At 48.7% G+C, this 16955-nt stretch overlaps 1 protein-coding gene across 1 annotated transcript; it reads right to left on the bottom strand.

The window, feature by feature from the left end:
• Positions 1 to 532: 532 nt before the first annotated feature.
• Positions 533 to 2229, bottom strand: LOC136470910 (aspartic proteinase nepenthesin-2-like). The gene has a single exon (XM_066468638.1). The coding sequence runs from the start codon at positions 2141 to 2143 to the stop codon at positions 797 to 799; it is 1347 nt and encodes a 448-aa protein (XP_066324735.1). The 5' UTR covers positions 2144 to 2229; the 3' UTR covers positions 533 to 796.
• Between the last annotated feature and the right edge of the window lie 14726 nt (positions 2230 to 16955).

Genomic DNA, 16955 nt, shown 5'->3' with positions numbered 1-16955 from the left:
AACCCCTCGGTATTCCTGCTTAAGAAGAAGATCTTCTCACGCAGATTGAGAAAACCCCGGAACCTCTGCCCCACCCTTACACAGCGGCACCGTAGCTCCATGAGATAAGCTGGCCATAGACCTGTGATTTGGATGTGGGGCAGACGAGGGAGTCTCTTTCCCCCTCCTGGTCACTGCGGCCGATGCCACAAAGAGTGAGTCCCTCAAGACTCGAACTCTGACCACTCCGGAGAGGAGGTACTGAGCCTGCACTGGTTCTTTTGTTAAAGAATTTTCTTAATAAAAATCCCTAACAAGAACCATCACATGGAAAATCGAGAGAGATCTCTCATCATAATTATCAGCGGACATACCGTCCTAAAAAAATCATGGAACTTGATATTTAACTGTAGTAGCATATGACTATGATGAAAATTAAAGTTATGATATATATTTTTGAGTAAAGGGCATGTAGCTAGTCTACTTGTTACAAAGAGCTCGAGTTGTACTTTGTAATCGCAAAAAATATTCTTAATATAATTTTTTTCTCCAACTGTAATGCACGGACATGTTTGGTAGTAGTATATATATACAGTGGTACATACTTGTTACATATTGTAGACAAACCAAATACAAACCGTGTGGTACTGAATCAGCAAGTAGTACCACTTTATTATTGTTATATTATACATAATATTCACGTAAAAGGTGAAGGGAAAATTAAGGCAGAGGGAATGCAACAGCAGTAGTACGTAGGGGCACACCCGGCCCGGAAGCAGCACGGCACGGCACGAGCGGCGGCCGAGATCGAGTAGTCTTAGACCTTGTCGCACTGAGCAGGGACGAAAGAGAGCGTGTTGGCGGCGAGGTCGTAGAGTACGTGCAGGTTCTGCTGCTGATAGTTGCCTATTATCGTCATGTTGTTCCCGCCGGACGACTGTAGTATCGCAATGCACGTGTTGTTGTCCTGAGGACACACGTAGTTGCCCTGCGGCAGGTCCAGCGTCGCGCCCTCGAACTGCAGCTGCAGCTTCGGCATCGTCGTCGTCTGCGTCGACGCCGGGAAGCAGAGAAGATCAGGTTGGGCCGTGACGGCCACGGGCGTCATGTTCAGCTGGGAGACGAAGGCGTCGCGAAGGAGGCTGAAAACGTGCGGCGGCAGCGACGTGATGGAGGTTCCGGAGTCGATGATCGTCCCGCCGGTCCCGTCGGCGTTCAACGCGAACGCGGACTCCGGCACCTGCAGCGTCGTTGACCCCACCGTGATGCTCTTCAGATTCAGATAGTAGTAGAAAGTTGAGGTCGTGTTGAGCGGGGTAGTCTGCACGGCGGCTCCACTACTTGCGCCGCCGGAGAGGTTCGCCGGCAGGCCGAACAGCACGGGGCTGGACGTCGACGTGTTGTTGGTGAAGCAGTAGGAGAAGTTGTCGACTTTGAGCTGCGACGGAAGGGACAGGTTGCCGCGGCCGAAGCCGGCGATGCCAGTCACGATGGGCGTGAATGATCTGCCGCTGTTGTTGAGGCCGCAGCCGAAGGACAGGTTCGGCACGGCCGTCTGCCCTTGGGCGCCCTGGAACACGAACGTGTCTGCCACCAGTTTGCCGCTAGTCGTGGAGTTGTCGCTGTAGGAGTAGCTATTGTAGGCGCAAGTCTGGTTGACACACGACGACCACGGCCGCAGGTCCTGACACGCCGACGAGTCGCAGGTGAGGTTGACGAACGTGGAGGACAGGGACGGGTCGAAGTAAGGCAGAGCCTGGGGGAAGCAGGCCGAGGCGGCGGCGGCGGAGCTGCAAGGCAGGCACTGCGTCCATGTGAGGTCGCTACCGGTGTCTAGTACAAGCTGCACCGGCTGCGACGACGGCGTGCCGATACCCAAGTGCACCAGGTACTCCGCGGTGGAGGGGTACCCTGGTGTCACCGGGGCGCTCGCTGATGAGCCGGAGAGGAACCGCGCGGCGCGGGTCTTGCTGCGCAGCGCCATGCGTTGCAGCAGCTCGCCTGGGGTCAGGCCGCGGCCGGCGTCGGCGTGGCTCAGCTGCATCCTAATAACCGTGCCGCCGCCGGCGCCGCTCGTGGATGAAACAGCAGCCAGCGCCGCCAGCAGCACGAGTAGGACGGCGGCGGCTGCCCTCCCTCTCTGCATGTCGATCATCACTTGCATGGAGTATGTAGTAACTAGCAGTATAATGCGCGCGTACTGTCAGCTGCGTCTTAACCACTTAGTTAACCCTACCTATCAGCTAGCCCCCGGCCCTATTATTATATATAATACGTCGACGTTCATGCATGTTCTTCATTCACCAATATAATTAAGCACTGGTTTACAAATCAACTGGTATTCTAGATCGCTCCGTATTCCTAAGTGACCGTGACCGTGACCGTGACCGTGAGCAGCACGAGTAACATATCTCTAGCTAACCACGCATGACGTACGAGCACGTGTAGACACGTGGCAGCGGTTATTAGGAACCTTTTTTTTCCCGTCAGTACATGTAAGTAGAAGAACACGGAGAAACAAAGTAGAAGAACTATTGTTCATTTTACCAGAAATTGATAGTTACATACCGTGAGGCAATCATGGTTATTAGCTACCATCAGACTATGACTTGGAGAAGTTACATTGTAGAGCTCTCAGGTATATATATATATACTCTGGATCGGACAAGGTTTACGAGTTTGATAAGAGTATGTAACATCCTAGATGTTAAAAAGCAATCAAAACCTTGATTATGATCATCATCATGCATAAGCATTGTGGCATAAATGTATTTCATGTTTCAATTATAGTATTTTTATGTTGCATGTATGGTGTTTTACATGTTTCATGAAATGATATCAATAATAGTGTTTAATGTTCTTTGTGATTTATATATGTGAATTTGGCTAAACAATTAAATTTTGCTAAAATAAACTTTATAGTTTAAAGTGTGCTCTTTAATATAGAACAAAAGTTTGTTTGAGTTTCTAAGTTAAAAATGTTTAATTTGGAGCCCAAAGATTGGATTTGGGGCTGATTTTCAAACTTAGTCATTCTTGCCTAAGTCCATGAATTTCAGTGTTAAGTTCAATCTTTTGGTGATTTAATGAGTCAATTTTCATAAATAAAACTTGTGCAACTTTTGTTCCATGGCTTGGTGTGATACTTGCTCTTTGTTACTGTGTAATTTGTTGTTAAGTTTGATAGATGTTAACCTTTAATTAATTGCTCAATGATGCTAACTGAAACCGTTTCAAAACCCTAACTGAAAGATCAGTTTGTGGAGAGGTAGAACAAAGATAGCTGGGGATGGTTCTTGCGGCTTGTTCGGATACATGTTATTGGCCCTCATAGGGAGGTTGGTGTCATATCTGATAGACACCAGGGCATACTCAGTGTCATACAGGAGCAGATTCCGAGGTATGCACCTTTAAACCACCGTTGGTGCACTCGGCACCTTACCGAGAATTTACTTCGGAAGGATGGTACAAAGGACAACTTTCCTCTATTCGAGGAGGTTGCTCGCATGCTTGAGGTGTCGTTCTTCGAGGAGAAGTTGGAGCAGCTAAAAACGGCAACAAACGCAGAAGGTAGGCAGTGGCTGAGAGGATTGATGAGAGAACCTGAGAAATGGACAAGAGCCTACGACGATGGTGGATGGAGGTACAAGTTTCAGACTAGCAACATGACGGAGTCATTTAATAGTGTGCTCGAGGGTATACGTGCCATGTCTGTCAATGCCATTGTATCATTCACCTTTTACAGGCTAGTTGAATGGTTTAACGAGAGACATGCTCAAGCAATGGCACTACAGAGTAATAATAAAAAATAGGCACCTAAACCTAAGAAGCATCTTGACAAGGCAAAGGAAATGGCTGCCACACATGACGTCGATTGCTTTAACCACAACACCGGTAAGTACCAGGTCACAGAAAGGGGTGGTACAACGTCCGATGGTGAGGTCCGGCCATCAAGGAGTTATATTGTGGTACTTAGTAATTTCTCATGCAGATGTGGGAAAACCAGGCAGTACCACTTTCCTTGTTCTCATTATGTTGCAGCATCTCAGCATCGCAACTTTGCCTACGAGACCCAGATACCATGGGAGTTCAGTGCTGACAGCCTTGTACAGACTTGGTCTCTCCGTTTTGAGCCTTTCCTAGACGAGGGTCAGTGGCCACCTTACACTGGGCTGAAATACATTGTGGATCCAGGTACACGTTGGGACAAACGTGGAACTCGAAAGAGGACGAGGCACAAGATGGTCATGGACTAGGTTTCTGGTAGAACGAGGCGAGGGAGAGCAACCCCCTTTCTTACTGACCCTGAGCAGAACCAATGTGGCAAATGTGGTAGACTTGGGCATAATTCACGTACATGCCTTCGACTGAGCCTACACAGGTTGTAGGAACGAGACGACATCGTCCGCCTTGCAAGCACACTCTAGGCACCGGCGCTCTTGGCCACAAGGGTAAGGGTAAGACTAGGAGGCAGTGACGATGACTTGTAGGTTAAGACTATGCTACCAACTTTGATTCTATGCCACAACTATTTGGGCCGCATGGACTTTGCTTATTTTGCATGTGTGGAGATTTGGATAGTATGTAGTTACTTTTCTATAACTATTTGGGAACTGTATGGACATTATGGACTATTTGGACCATGCAGGACATGTTATGTTGATTGTGATGTTCGATGTGGTTGTATTGTGCTATTTGGATGATTAAATGTTTAGATTATATAATTATGTCTCTGTTTGTAACTATGAATGCTCCTAAAACAAGGGAAACTCTTGCGAATTTTTTTCGTTAATCATTAATTATACTACACTGCTAAAAAGGCACAAATGTAGTACACAGATTAAATATAAATTCATTAGAACATGTATAGTCCAATCATATCGTACAGACGCTTTGTAGATGAATCTAGGCTTTTCAGTAATAGTGAACGAATCTAGGCTTTTCAGACAATGAAAATAGACTTTTTAGTTACAAGGACGAGGAGTACGATGACCACAACGATTTATCACTTTACTTACATAGTACACCTATAGCATCTAGGCTTTTCAATGATTTATCATGTCAACGACGAATAGACTTTTCAAGAAACGAATCTAGGTTTTTCAGTGTCCATTGAAATAGGCTCTTCAGTGAAACTAATTAGGCTTCTTGGGACTAGTTATAACACATTGAAACGACAACTAAACATGCCTCCGCCTATATATACGCAATGTTGGATGCATTGCTACTTACTTCCCAACTAGTATTTCCTTTCGTTGCAGTACCAATGTCTGGAGGGTCGTCCAGAGGGAGAGGAAAGGGGAAGGGAACTCCCATTGTGTGGGAGGGTTCTCTTGGTCCCAATTTCTTTGAGGAAGCTCTTTAGGAGAGGTTCCCAGTTGAGAGCAAAAGTGATTTCACCAAAGAGGCACCATTGAGAGGATACGATGAACGGAAAGAAGAGTGGCCAAAATACATACATGGTGAGGACTGCCTAGTGCAGATGTTTACCGAGGGAATATATGGAGGTCGTCATTTCTTCAAATACCCACGAGCATAGGTAATTGCTATTACTATTTATTTCTTCAATATGTTCCTCTTCTATACAACTTACATGACATACTTATTGTAGTCTTTCCTTGGTCGAAGAAAACTAGTGGGTTCACTAGGTAGGGTCGATCCTCGACCTATTTATCCGCATGTGGAGTACATCTACTACCTGCACGACCGTATCTTCGATCTAGAAAGGGAAGTTAGCAGCGGTTACAAGGATGACGAACAGGACGACAACAACAATGGTGTCGGTTCATAGGAGGTACTCTACAATGATCCATATTGCACCTACCCTAATCACAGGAACAAGGGGCCTCCGCCGCCACCACCACCAACAATGGGAGGATACTGTAGAGAACATGCAACACAATTTGCTATGTGGCCACACTACTAGGACAGACCAATCTTATTAACGGGCCACATCCATGTGTTTGTTTTTTTGGTTTAATTACCTAAGGCATGTTAGGGTTAGTCGAAGGAACTATGTACCCTTGTTGGGCACATGTTCTCACATGCCATTTCATGTACTTGTTGTTTGCTTCAATTACCTAAGGCATGTTAGGTTTAGTCCAGGACCTCTGTACCCTAGTTTAGTATATGTTATCACATGCCATTTCATGTGTTTTGTGTGTTGAATTAGGTAATCTATTACTTCGTTACGTTTTATTTGCACTACGTGAACTCGTTTCACTACCTATGCAATATTAAACTCAATGTTATGACAACAAATAATGAAACCAACAACACTATGAAAGGTCCAACAATAGAGCACATTAATCAACATAACAACATTTGAAGTACATGACGACAAACTAAATAACACAGAACATGCCCTAGGTACGTCCATACTTAAAGTGCATTACATGACAACACAATGCAAAGTCCAAGATTAGACAACATTGTTCATGAATAAACCATAGAACTATCAAGTCATGAAGACTACTGAGTGCAACGAGGCCACTTTCCCTTCCTCTAGACATCGGGATTCTCCTCCATCGCTGCCTTCGCTCGGCACACACGCTCAAACTTCCTCTCCCTCTTCTCCTTGTACGCAGCAACACGCCTCATTTCCTCCTCTTCCTTGTGCTCCTTTTCTAGAGCCTCCTCTCTGCGTCTCTTCTCCATCATCTCAACACGCCTCCTTTCCTCCTCTTCCTTGTGCTCCTTTTCTAGAGACTCCTCTCTGCGTCTCTTCTCCATCATCTTCTTGTCCTCTGCCTCCCACCACAATAGTTTCTGCATCCACTCCTTATCTTCTGGCTTGATCTCAGTGTCGATCCACTTCTCAAAATCATAGAGTGGTGGAGGGGTCTACAACAAATGCAATTATTACAAAACAAATAAATCATGTAAGACTTCATTTGATACAAAATAATTATTACACAACATCAATTTCTCACCATCTTGTTAATGCGGCACTGATGAAGTGTAGGCTCAAACGCAAAATTGGCACACATCCAGTACCTCTGCCTATAGTGTCCTCTTCATTGGACTTGGCTACCTTGCAAGGATCACCGCACTAGCACATGGTCACTGGAACACCACTATGCAGAGGCAATGGGTCGAAGGTATTTTTGGTCATCCGGCCATAACTACAATTGAACCAAATTTGTTCTAAGAACCGAAAGCAATGAACATTAAACCCTAAACCTAGGGTTTTTCCATTTGTTGCACATAAATGAAAACATAATATAACACGATGATAAGAGATTACCTTTCCTTACTAGCTTTACCACGCCTTGGCATCCTACCGTTACATAATACAAAAAATAAAAAATCACTTCAAATATTTGGTAATAACATATCTAGGGTTGCAAAATAGACGTAATATATACCAAATCAATGCATAAAAATGATAAGGGGAGAGAGGATACCTTGCTCGCGAAGATGTATGGATCAAATCCAAATTTTCAAGGTCAAATTCGTCGATTCAAGAGATTGGGCGGGTTAGGGAGAGGAAGAACCTGAGAGAAGGAGGAAGAAATGAAAGCAGCCTCGGTAAGGAAAACTTGGCCATGGGTTTTGAATCCATGCTCGACGCCAGGATCCATGGCTCTGAGCTCGGTGCCAAGATCTATGGTTCCGAGGTACCAGCCACGTCGATGCCACCTAGGATGCCCTGCTGTGCGTGGCTAGGCACCTCGGAGCCAAGATCTATGGCACCGAGACGTGTTACCTCAGAGCCATGAGTCCTAGCACCGACCCCTAGGGTCCAAAGATAAGTTTACGTCTCCCTAGGGTCAAATGTAAATTTTCTTAAAAAAGGCCAAATTCCAAAAAAAATTGACCCTCATCTAGACGCAGTGCCAGCCGTGCGTCGCCTGCTACGACCAGGCCCTACCTTACTTCGACATGTCAAACTCTAGCACATTTGCACCGTTCCCTTGCAACTCCTCGATGTGCTAGCAGCAGCTGCCATGGCCATCGTGCGGCACCGGTGAAGGGTCGAGATGGCGGACTAGAGGGGGGGTGAATAGTCTTTTCTAAAATTAATCGCGTCGGCTAACCAAAATAAGTGTGGAATTATAACTATCGGTCTAGCCAAGACTACATCCCTCTATCTATGTTCTCTAGCACCTTCCAAAGATACTAATCAAGCAACAAAGGTGCCGGGCTAGCTAGAGCTCACCTAACCAATGCTAGGAGCAAGGTCACACAAACCTATGCCTCTAGTACTTTAAGCAACAAGGGAGCTCCTACACATGCTAGTAAGCAAAAGCACAAAGCCAACTAAGCTCACTAGCAATGCTCAATAACAAGGCAACCAATGCTAAATTAGAGAGCGCAAATACTTAGCTACACAAACTAAGCAATGTGACTAACAAGGTTACACAAACCAAATTAGCCACACACGGGAGCTACTTCTATGCTACACAAGCAAGAAGGTAACTAGTAAGCTACACAAGCTATCTAATTACAAGAGCAACTACACAAGCTTAATATGTATAAAAGTAATTGCAAGCTTATGTAATAGGGATGCAAACCAACGGGAAGAACAAGGTTGACACGATAATTTTTCTCCTGAGGTTCACGTGTTTGCCAACACGCTAGTCCCCGTTGTGTCGACCGCTCACTTGGTGGTTCGGTGGCTAATTAGCATCACCCGCTAAGCCTGCACGTCGGGCGCCACAAGAACCTACCCCTTGAGTGAGGGTAGCTCAATGACACGCTTTACTAAAGTTGCTCTTCGTGACTCCCGCGGGGCGAGCACACGTGCCCCTCACAAGCACTTCTCCGGAGCGCCGCACAAGCTTCTTGCGCGCTTCGACGGAGACCACCACCAAGCCGTCTAGGAGGTGGCAACCTCCAAGAGTAACAAGCACCATCGGCTTGCAACTCGATCACCTAGTGCCACTCGATGCAACCTCACGATGCAATCACACTAGAATTGCTCACTCACACAATCGGATGATCGCTATCAAGTATGTGTGAGATGGAGGGCTCCTAAGCACTCTCAAGCATGGACACAAAGTCCCCCAAGGTACTCAGCACTAGCCATGGCTGAAGGCCACTTCTATTTATAGCCCCATGGGCTAAACTAGCCGTTACCCCTTCACTGGACAACTATCGGGTCGACCGGACGCTCCGGTCATGTTGACCGGATGCTGGACCTCAGCGTCCGGTCGCCCGATGATAGCCACGTGTCACCTGTGTTCAACGGTATTCTTTCGATCTCAACGGTCATCGTAGTTGACCAGACGCTCCGGCTAAACTGACCGGACACAGAATCCTCAGCGTCCGGTCGTTTCCAGTAAGCTCCCCGAGGCGTATTTCTTCGACCGGATGCGTCTGGTCCACCTTGACCGGACACAGACCAGCGTCCGGTGCAATACCCTCAGTACTGTGCACACCCATTAGTTTGACCGGACCAACGCTGCCAGGGTCCGGTGCTTTCAGACCCAGCGTCCGGTCAGTTGACCGACGCCAGCGTCTTCGCGATCAACTCGTTTTCACTTCTAACTTCTTCACCCTTGCTCCAATGTGCCAACCACAAGAATTTGCATCCGATGCAATAGAAAATAGGCATTCTATTTTCCCGAAAGCATCCGGCCCAAACCCATCTCAACCCTGCAAACACCACCTCCTTTGGGGATGTGCCAACACCACCAAGTGTACACTACCATGTGTATGTGTGTTAGCTTTTCACAATCATTTCCCAAAGGATGTTAGCCACTCAACTTGCCACGCCACTCGATCCTAGCGACGATGCAAAGTTAGATCACTTGAGTGGCACTAGATGACCGATATGCAAACAAGTTTGCTCCTCTTGATAGTACGGCCATCTATCCTAAACCTAGTCATAAACTTCTCTACACATCTATAACCGGTGAAATGAAATGCCCTAGGTTATACCTTTGCCTTGCGCATTCCATTCCATCTCCTTCAATGTCGATGCAACACATGCACCAACACGATCAACAATGATATGATCCACTTCATATCATCACGTGATCATATTGGTTCATTGATCTTGACTTCACTTGCTCTTCACCGTTGCCATCGTCCATCGGCACCAAGTCTTGCTCAAGCTTCACCGCCACGCGGTCCATCACTCCAAAGCCTTTGACTTGCCCTTCACGCTTGCAACCAGTCCATCAAGCCAAGTCTTGTCTTGATCTTCTCCACCTTGATCACATGACTCAATGTCATGTCTCATGTGCATTTAAGCTCCTTTATCATCACATGTGTGAGCTTTGCAACATCTCTAAGCCACTTTCACCTTCATGGCATATGTTGCTCGCACACACGTACCTGTGGATTAATCACCTGTGTATCTCACATAAACATAATTAGTCCACTTAGGTTGTCACTCAATTACCAAAACCAAATAAGGACCTTTCAACCGGCACACCCCAAGCTTGGGGCAACCAGACATGCGTCTACACCTACTTATACGTCGACATGTTTGTGACGAGCGGGCTCCTCACCGCAGACACATCCACATTTGATGACAGCGCAGCCATGGACGGCCTGGCCTTTGGATGCAGCTCCTTTAACCAAGGACTGCTCGACTTCAACTCGTCCGGTACCGGCATCGCCAGCTTTGGCCACAACGCCCTGTCCCTTCCGTCATAACTCAAAGTTGACAACTTCTCCTACTGCTTCACCAACATCACGGGATCCATGCCCAGCGCCGTGCTGCTCGGCCTGTCGGTGAACTTCTACGGCAGCGGCGGCGGCGGCGCAACCATGCAGACTACCCCGCTCAACATGACATCGACTTTCTCCTACTACCTGAATCTACAGAGCATCACAGTGGGGTCAACGATGCTACAGGTGTCGGTGTCCACGTTCGCATTGAAGGACGATGGCATCACCGATGGGATGATCATCGACTCCGGCACCTCGATCACACTGCTTCCGCCGATCGTCTATAGCCTCCTTCGCGACGCCTTCATCTCCTAGCTGAATATGATGCCCATGATCGTCAGGTCCCTACCTGATGTTCTCTGCTTCCCGGCATCGACGAAGACGGTGATGCCAAAGCTATAGCTGTAGTTCGAGGGTGTGACGCTGGACCTGCCGTGGGAGAACCACGCGTTTCTGGTCGAGGACAAGAATAATGGTTAGAACTACACTGTTAGATAATCTACTGCTACCTTGTGTGAACACAGCAAGGGAAGGTGGCACCGAAAGGGCCCCTGCTGTGATACTGTAGCCGCTGTAGGTGCAGGCACCACACGGCTCACCTATAGCACTGTAGCCATATACAGAGGCCAGCACAGAGTCAGCCCTATATGTTATCTAGTTACTGTTACAACATGTGCGTTGTACTAGGACTAGATTGATAGAGTTATATAAATAGACTACCACGACAACTCAGTAAAGAGAGTTCAGATTTGCCATCTCCTAGACAGGGCTTCAGCCAACGCTGGTGTCTTGTACTATGTGTGCATGCTCTATTCTCCCTTCTTCAAGATCTAGCCATAGTGTGTGGGGATGGACAATGCTTGTTCATGGTCGGCACGGCTAGTGGGTGCTCGGCAACACTAGCGGGTGCTCGGCAAGATCGGTGAGTGGTTCACTCACCTAAGTCGGTGATCCTGTGGGCCAACAAGTGGTATCAGAGCCGTATAAGCGTCGTCGCTAGACTAACCGCTGGCGATGATGGGCGGTTTGGAGAAGGGCGACAACAGTGGCACTGTTGTGGCTACCTAGCCATGACCGAAGGTCGTTGTTCACATGGTCTGAGAGGTCAACGGCACCAGTTGGCCGACGCTGACTCACACCAACTATGGAGAGTGGTCGGTGACCATGAAGGTCAAGCTCAGAGCCCGACGGCTCTGGAATGCTGTTGATAAGGGCACCGACAATGAGGAGGATAACATGCTAGCGTTGGAGGGTATCCTTGCTGCTATACAGGCAGAGTATAAGGAGCCGTTGGGGGTGAAGAGCTCGACTAAGGAGGTGTGGGAGGCTATTGCGGTGATGCGTGTCGGTTCTGACTACGCAAAGAAGGCGATGACCCAGCTTCTGAAGCAGGAGTATGCCAACCTCAAGTTCAAGGATGGTGAAATGGTGGAGGACTTCTCCCTCCACCTGTAGACGATCATCAGCAAGCTGAAGAGCCATGGCGTCACCATCGACGAAGAGGAGGCGGTCTCCATGTACCTCCACTCCGTACCAGCAAAGTACATCCAGATCGCTCTCTCCATAGAGACGATGTTGGACTTGTCCACCCTCACCATTGAAGATGTGACAGGCCGTCTACGGGCGGTGGACGAGCGCCTGGAGCAGGCGACAACAACGAAGGACAGCGGGTGTGGGGGTATTAACCCCTATACCCTTACGGCTAGGCTTGGGCCGGCCTAGATTAGGGGGTCTGGCCCACTAGAAGACGATGCGTGGCCTGACTAATCTATTCGGAATCCCACGCAAGGAATCAAGGCAGATTTAGAGGTCAAGCAAGATCCTGGTCGGTTAGAATAGGAATCCTTATCCGGGCACCTATGACAATTGTAACTGGCTAGGATTAGTTTCTAGATCTGTAACCCTGCCCCCCTGGACTATATAAGGCGGGCAGGGGACCCCTCTAAAAAACATCTCTCATTGACATACAGCAATACAATCAGATGTAGGACGTAGGTATTACGCCTTCACGGTGGCCGAACCTGGATAAAACCCCATGTCTGTCTTACGTCACCATCTTGTTTGTAGCTTATGCATCTGTCTGCCGACAATCTACTACCTTAGGCATACCCCTAGGTAGACTGACGACCATATTTCATCGACAGTGCCGCGCCAGGTAGGGGGTGTGCGTATTGCTCTCCAAGCGAACAAGATGGTCATCATCCCCAGCTCCATGGCTACGCCGAACAACCTCATGTTCACCATCGGCCAGATCACCTGGACCACTGGCTCCGACGACTTCATCGCCTTGACCACGGAGGAGGCGCGGATTCAATCTGCGTCGACCACTGCTTCACCTGCATCGGCTACGGCTCCGACCATGGTGGATCTGGCTCCAGCCACGCCCGCATCGTCTTCAACCACGCCGACAACCTGTCGTCCGCTTCCTCGCTACAAAGGGAAGCAGATCGACAACACCGACCTGCTCGACCCCATCGATTGGGTCGGCACCAAACTTGCTGAAACCCTAGCTCTAGTAAGTTCAATTCAAAGTCAACCTAATGAGCAGGTAACCACTACCCACAATAGATCTACCCGACCAGCTCAGGCCAGTCGTCCTACACGACTCGATACGGATCTCATGGTCACATCTACTCCTGAAGGGCACTCCGTTCATCGCTGGCCAGCCTCCGCGACGGGTCTCCGGCTCTCCGAGTATGAAGCCTCGATGGAGAACTACCAGGCCTAGCCCTACGGCCTACGTAACTTCGTCAACATGGTCCAGATTGAGGATTATCAAGAAGGATCCATCCACACAGTTCAAGAGGGTGGCTCAAGCTCCTCGTCTGGCATCGCATCTAATGCCTCTGTCCGCACCGAGCTCCAGCATCATGACGATGAAGGCGTTGAATACGATCTGGATATCTCAGACTATGCCCCGGGGTTTCCACGATTCCCATCTTTCCCACCAAGGTGAGGGGACTTGATCAATGTTGTCAGTAATGACAAACCACTGGTAGTTGGCGAAACAGAACAAGAAAGGCTAGCACGTGAAGCACGTAATATTGATCGGTTTAATCGCCGACAAATCAAAGCCGAGGCAGAAGAGGAGGCACGCCGCATAAGGGTCTAGCCACGCTACCTTAACAATGCCTTCGATAGGGTGGGGGACAAGTAGGTCTTCAGGACTCCAAGCGCCAACGTAGTTGTTGCTATGGTGACAATGCAACGACTACCCAATACCCCAAAAACCTAGGCAGTTCGAGATGATATACAAGCTTACCTGACGGCTGCTATGGCCCAGACCGCAGAGATTGTAAATCAAGCCCGAGCTCCATCCATCTCAGTCAAGTCAAGCCACAGCTGCTAGTACTCAAGTCGCTCACAGCCACCCAACCAACGTGGCTCTCGCAACAATGACCCATCGGACAACCGTCAAGGCGGAGACGGTGGCCGTGATGGTGGTCGGGACGACAACCACCGCAACTACCGGGACGACAACCGCCAAGACAACCGTGACAATCTTTGTGATAACCGCGGTCACAGGGTTAACTAGGGTGGCAACTGGGATCACCGTGATGGCAATAACGATCTCCACCATTACCTCAGAGAACGCGATCTGCGCGATCGTATTAACCAAAGAGCCAATGATCGTGCATCCCACAAAAGCTATCACCGTATGGAATACGATACTACCCACGGCCCTCCAGGTTTGAAGCAGTTTACTTCTCACTTTTGCCAAGTCATATGGCCCAAGAACTTCAAGCTCGAGAAACTTCAGAAGTACGACGGCAAGGAGAACCCCGAATTATGGTTATGCTCTATGAAACCACGTGCAGATCAGCCATGGCTGACGAGCACATCATGTCTAATTACTTCCCGGTCGCCGTCGGCCATGCAGGCCACCAATGGCTGGTCAGCTTACCGGTGAACTACTTTGACTCTTGGCAAGAGCTCAAGCAAGCATTCATCAACAACTTCATTGCTACTTGCGAGCAACCCGGCAACAAATATGATCTGCAGCGGATTCGAGATCGCAAAGATGAGCCACTGCGGGAGTACGTCCGACGCTTCTCGGAGATACGCATCAAGGTCCCGTCAATCTCCGACAACGAGGCAATCGAGGCTTTCATCACTGGTCTTCGCTTCCACGGTGCCCTAAGGGACAAGCTCCTCTACAAGAGACCTGAATCAGTCACAGCGCTCCTAGCCACTGCTAAAAAATATGCGGATACCGATGATGCTAAAAAGATAATTATCGAAGAAGCAGCAAGGGTTCCACGCTCCGACCACCCCCCACACCGCAACGACTACCGCGGCAACCATGGTTGGAACGACAATTTTGACCGCTGCAACCAGCGCAATGACTCCCGCGACCACCGTGACCAGCGTAATCAGCGGCGTAACCGTCGTGACGATTACAGGGGCAAGCATGCTCGGAAAGACGACGGCGAGGTCAACACCATTAAAAAAGGTGGCGGACATCGCAACTACGAAGAAGACTACGCCAAAGCATTGAAAGGGCCCTACTAGCTCCATCCCAAGTCAAACCATACCATGGAAAATTGCTGCGTTCTTAAGTCTATCTACACGCATCAACAGGCTCCAGATACATCTGACAAGCCTAATGACATAGGGGAACAGCGCAACGAGGATAATGATGATGAAGACGTAGATCCCCGTCACAAGTACATCAAGCCAACCGATCGCGTCCACACCATCATTGGGGGCAAAGTGTCCATCGAGACCAAACGAGAACGCAAGCTGCTTGCCCACGCCTGCTTGAATGTGGCCAACGCCGACAACCTCATCGCCGATCCGCGGCTTCCTCCTTGGTCTCACCACGAGATCTCCTTCAGCAGAAAGGACCAATGGGCTGATATACCTAAGTCAGGGCATTTCCCCTAGTTCTCGATCCTTGTATCGACAAGATTCAGTTCGATAGAGTGCTGGTTGACGGCGACAACTCCATCGACATATTGTTCAAGAATAGTTTGCCAGCCCTAAAGATAACCCAGGCTGATCTCAAGCCATACGAGGCGCAGTTCTGGGGTGTTCTCCCCGGACAGAGCTCTACACCTCTCGGGCAGATCACGCTACCTGTGCAATTTGGTACCCTAGACAACTTCCGCACCGACTATGTCAACTTTGTGGTCGCCGACTTTGAAGGCACCTACCATGCTATCCTTGGTTGACAAGCGCTCACTAAGTTCATGGCCATACCTCACTACAGGTATTTGGTGCTCAAGATGCCTACTGAGAAGGGGGTCCTAACTCTTAGGGGCAACGTGTACGCAGCTTACACCTGCGAGGATGACAGCTTCAAAATAGCAGAGGCTCACGACCTCTCTATTCGCATGGCCAAGACCACGTTCGACGCCAAGAAGACCCCAGCCGATCGCCTGGAGATCCTAGAGCTCGAGGCCCCACGCAAGAACATCAAGTCCAAAGAGCACAAAGCGATCCAGCTGGTCGACGGTGATCCCAGTAAAACAGCCCTTATCAGGGTCAACCTGGATCCTAAATAGGAAGACGCGCTCGTCAGGTTCTTGAGGAGCAACATGAGTGTGTTCACATGGAAACCCGCTGACATGCCCGGTGTACCTCGGAACTTGATCGAGCACTCCTTAAATGTCGACGGCAAGGCCAAACCTATCAAGCAGAAGCTACGATGGTTCGCTCACGACAAAAAGGAGGCTATTAGGGTAGAAGTTACACGACTTTTGGCAGCTAGATTTATCAAAGAAGTGTATCATCCAGAGTGGTTAGCCAACCCGGTTCTTGTACGCAAAAAGAAAAATGAATGGAGAATGTGCGTTGATTACACTGATATCAACAAACACTGTCCTAAAGACCCCTTCGGCTTACCTCGCATAGACGAGGTCATAGATTCAACTGCCGGTTGTGAGCTGCTTTCGTTTCTCGATTGCTACTCTGGTTATCACCAGATCGCTCTCAAAAAGGATGACCAGATCAAGACATCCTTCATCACGCCTTTCGGCGCCTACTGTTATATGACCATGTCGTTTGGGCTCAAGAACGCCGGGGCTACCTACCAACGCGCCATACAGGCCTGCCTCAAAGACGAGATAAAAGACGACCTCATCGAGGCTTATGTTGATGATGTAGTTGTCAAAACCAAGGAAGCATATACCCTTGTTGATGACCTAGAACGCACCTTTGCAGCCCTTAACACATTTCAATGGAAATTAAACCCATAGAAGTGCATCTTTGGTGTTCCTTCTGGTATACTGCTTGGCAACGTCGTCAGTCATGACGGCATACGCCCTAACCCGGAGAAAGTCAAAGCTGTCTTGGACATGAAGCCGCCCAAAAAGGTGAAGGATGTTCAGAAGCTTACCGGATGCATGGCT

Source organism: Miscanthus floridulus, chromosome 8 (assembly GCF_019320115.1).
Source record: "Miscanthus floridulus cultivar M001 chromosome 8, ASM1932011v1, whole genome shotgun sequence".
NCBI lineage: Eukaryota > Viridiplantae > Streptophyta > Magnoliopsida > Poales > Poaceae > Miscanthus > Miscanthus floridulus.
Note: the sequence above shows the minus strand (reverse complement) of the source record. Positions and strands in the feature narration are given on the sequence as shown.

Excerpts from the sequence above, each read along its gene's own strand:
- LOC136470910 (XM_066468638.1), bottom strand. The coding sequence starts at position 2,143 with ATGCAAGTGATGATCGACATGCAGAGAGGGAGGGCAGCCGCCGCCGTC.